Below are 1997 nucleotides of genomic sequence, written 5' to 3' on the forward strand. Positions count from 1 at the left end.
ATCTATCTATCTATCTATCTATCTATCTATCTATCTATCTATCTATCTATCTATCTATCTATCTATCTATCTTCCTCTCCTGACATTGGAAGGGGGGGAGAGAAATAAATTCGGTTTCTGGTTTCACCTGCTCCGTTTTCTCCGCCGACTCCTCTTCCGAAGGCAAAACGGGATTAGCCGTGTCGTCAGACTCTTCTTCTTCCGACTCGGCTTCCTTCGCCGGCGTACTGGAAGGAAAAGAGATGGGGAAAAGGGAGGGGCCTCAATCCGAGACCCTCCAGGTTTTCCCCGCGCAGGAACAGCAAACGAACAGGCCCATCAAATGCAACAAGAGGGTCCCTGGCATGTGCCCAGATGTACACCCTTATGCACACTCTGGCTCAAACAAATGGCAATATCGATCAATAGAGGCACACACACACACCATCACACTGTTGCGCAGCCTTGCTAGTTAGTAGGGAACTGGGGATGGGCGGGGGGAAGGGGGGGAAGAGCTAGCCACGGGGCAGAGAACGGGGCGAAACTACTTACAGGTAGTCCTCGGACTTACAAGAGTTCATTTAGGGACCATTCGAACTTACAACGGCCCCGAAAAAAAGCCCACTTCGGACCGTTTTTCTACCTACAGTCGGGGTGATCAAAATTCAGAGGCTTGGCAACTGACTCGTATTTACGACCGTCGCATTGTCCCGGGGGGGGTCAGGTGCTCCCCCTTTGGACAAGCAAAAGTCAGTGAGGAAGCCAAGCTCGCTTTGCAACCGTCTTAAGAAATGCCACGATTCCCTTCACCATTGTGGCAAGGAAAGTCGTAACTCGGGGCACTTAACAAATGCTCCGACGTAATTTGGGGGCTGAATGTTCGCCGTTCACTCGAGGACTACCTGTGTGGATGAGCAAAGATTTTAAAATCTCTCCCTTCCAACTCCTCTACCCAAGGGAGGCCATCTCTGTCTTCTGCTCACCCAGAAGTCTCTTTCAACCAGCTAACCTCAGTCCCAACGGTACTTTTTTTCCCAGGAGGCAACTGGACCTCCTTCCTTTTTTCTTTGAAGACGTTCCGCTTCTCCTCCAAAAAGCTTCTTCAGCTCTGGCTGGGATGGTGGGGAAGGGAAGGATTTTAAGAAGCTGCTTGGTAACTAATACTGTACTAGTGTCTGAATTCAGAGCTTGAAATAAGAGATGATAAGGATTGGCTGGGCTAGAGAACAGGAGGGAAAGCCTACATTTCAAGCTAATTGGAGAATGTGATTTATGACGACGGTTAATTGGAGGAGGGAACTGTGCTTTGATGCTATGTGCTCAGGGGAGGGGACTTCAGATTTCGGTTTCGACCGACGTGTGTGGATGCCATGCAACTTGAATAAAGATGCTTTAAGGTAAACAATGCTTCCAAGTTCTTTGAAGAGTTTCATCTGTCGGAACCATGAGACTTGGAGGAGGAGAAGCGAAACGCCGTCGAAGAAAAACAGAGAAAGTCCAAGTTGCCTCTGGAAAAAGCGCCTTTGGGGACAGCTGTCACCTGCATGACGGAAAACCTCCATAGACATTTAGCTAACCTAGGTTTTCCCCAATCCGTGTCTCTTAAACAGGGCGAGGCGGTTAAGATTTCAAGAAGCCACCCAGTCATCAGGAGGGAGTGCCAGGATCCAGAAGAGAGAAAGATTAAAAAAAAAAAACCCAACACAGAACCGGACATAGGAAGAATCCGATTCCCTATCAAGAGATCCAAAGTCAAGGAAAACTGGGGAGGGGGGGAAGTTCTCAGAAAAAGAGGAAGGAATATCCAGATGAGTCACAAACAAGTTTGAATCCAGAAATATCCTGGTTTGGAGGGGTGGTTTTCCCCCACTCCCAAACAGCTGCCAAAGCTGCTGAGGTGCTCATCCTCAACAATAGAGAAGCAATGTTTAAATTGAATTTAAAAACATTTCTGGATATCCTATCCCCCCCACCCCCAGAGCCCCATTCTGTTCCAGCTCTGGATCTTAGTCCATCCC

At 48.4% G+C, this 1997-nt stretch overlaps 1 protein-coding gene across 1 annotated transcript in view; it reads right to left on the reverse strand.

Annotated features, from left to right (window-relative positions):
• Window positions 1–1997, reverse strand: part of GANAB (glucosidase II alpha subunit) — a 16353-nt gene that overhangs the window by 10871 nt on the left and 3485 nt on the right. Inside the window, exon 5 of the mRNA XM_015821500.1 lies at window positions 128–227. Coding sequence (XP_015676986.1) covers window positions 128–227 — 100 coding nt within the window. The remainder of the gene's footprint in view (window positions 1–127; window positions 228–1997) is intronic.

Source organism: Protobothrops mucrosquamatus, unplaced genomic scaffold (genome assembly GCF_001527695.2).
Source record: "Protobothrops mucrosquamatus isolate PMUCROS unplaced genomic scaffold, P.Mucros_1.0 scaffold1339, whole genome shotgun sequence".
In the NCBI taxonomy this organism is placed as follows: domain Eukaryota; kingdom Metazoa; phylum Chordata; class Lepidosauria; order Squamata; family Viperidae; genus Protobothrops; species Protobothrops mucrosquamatus.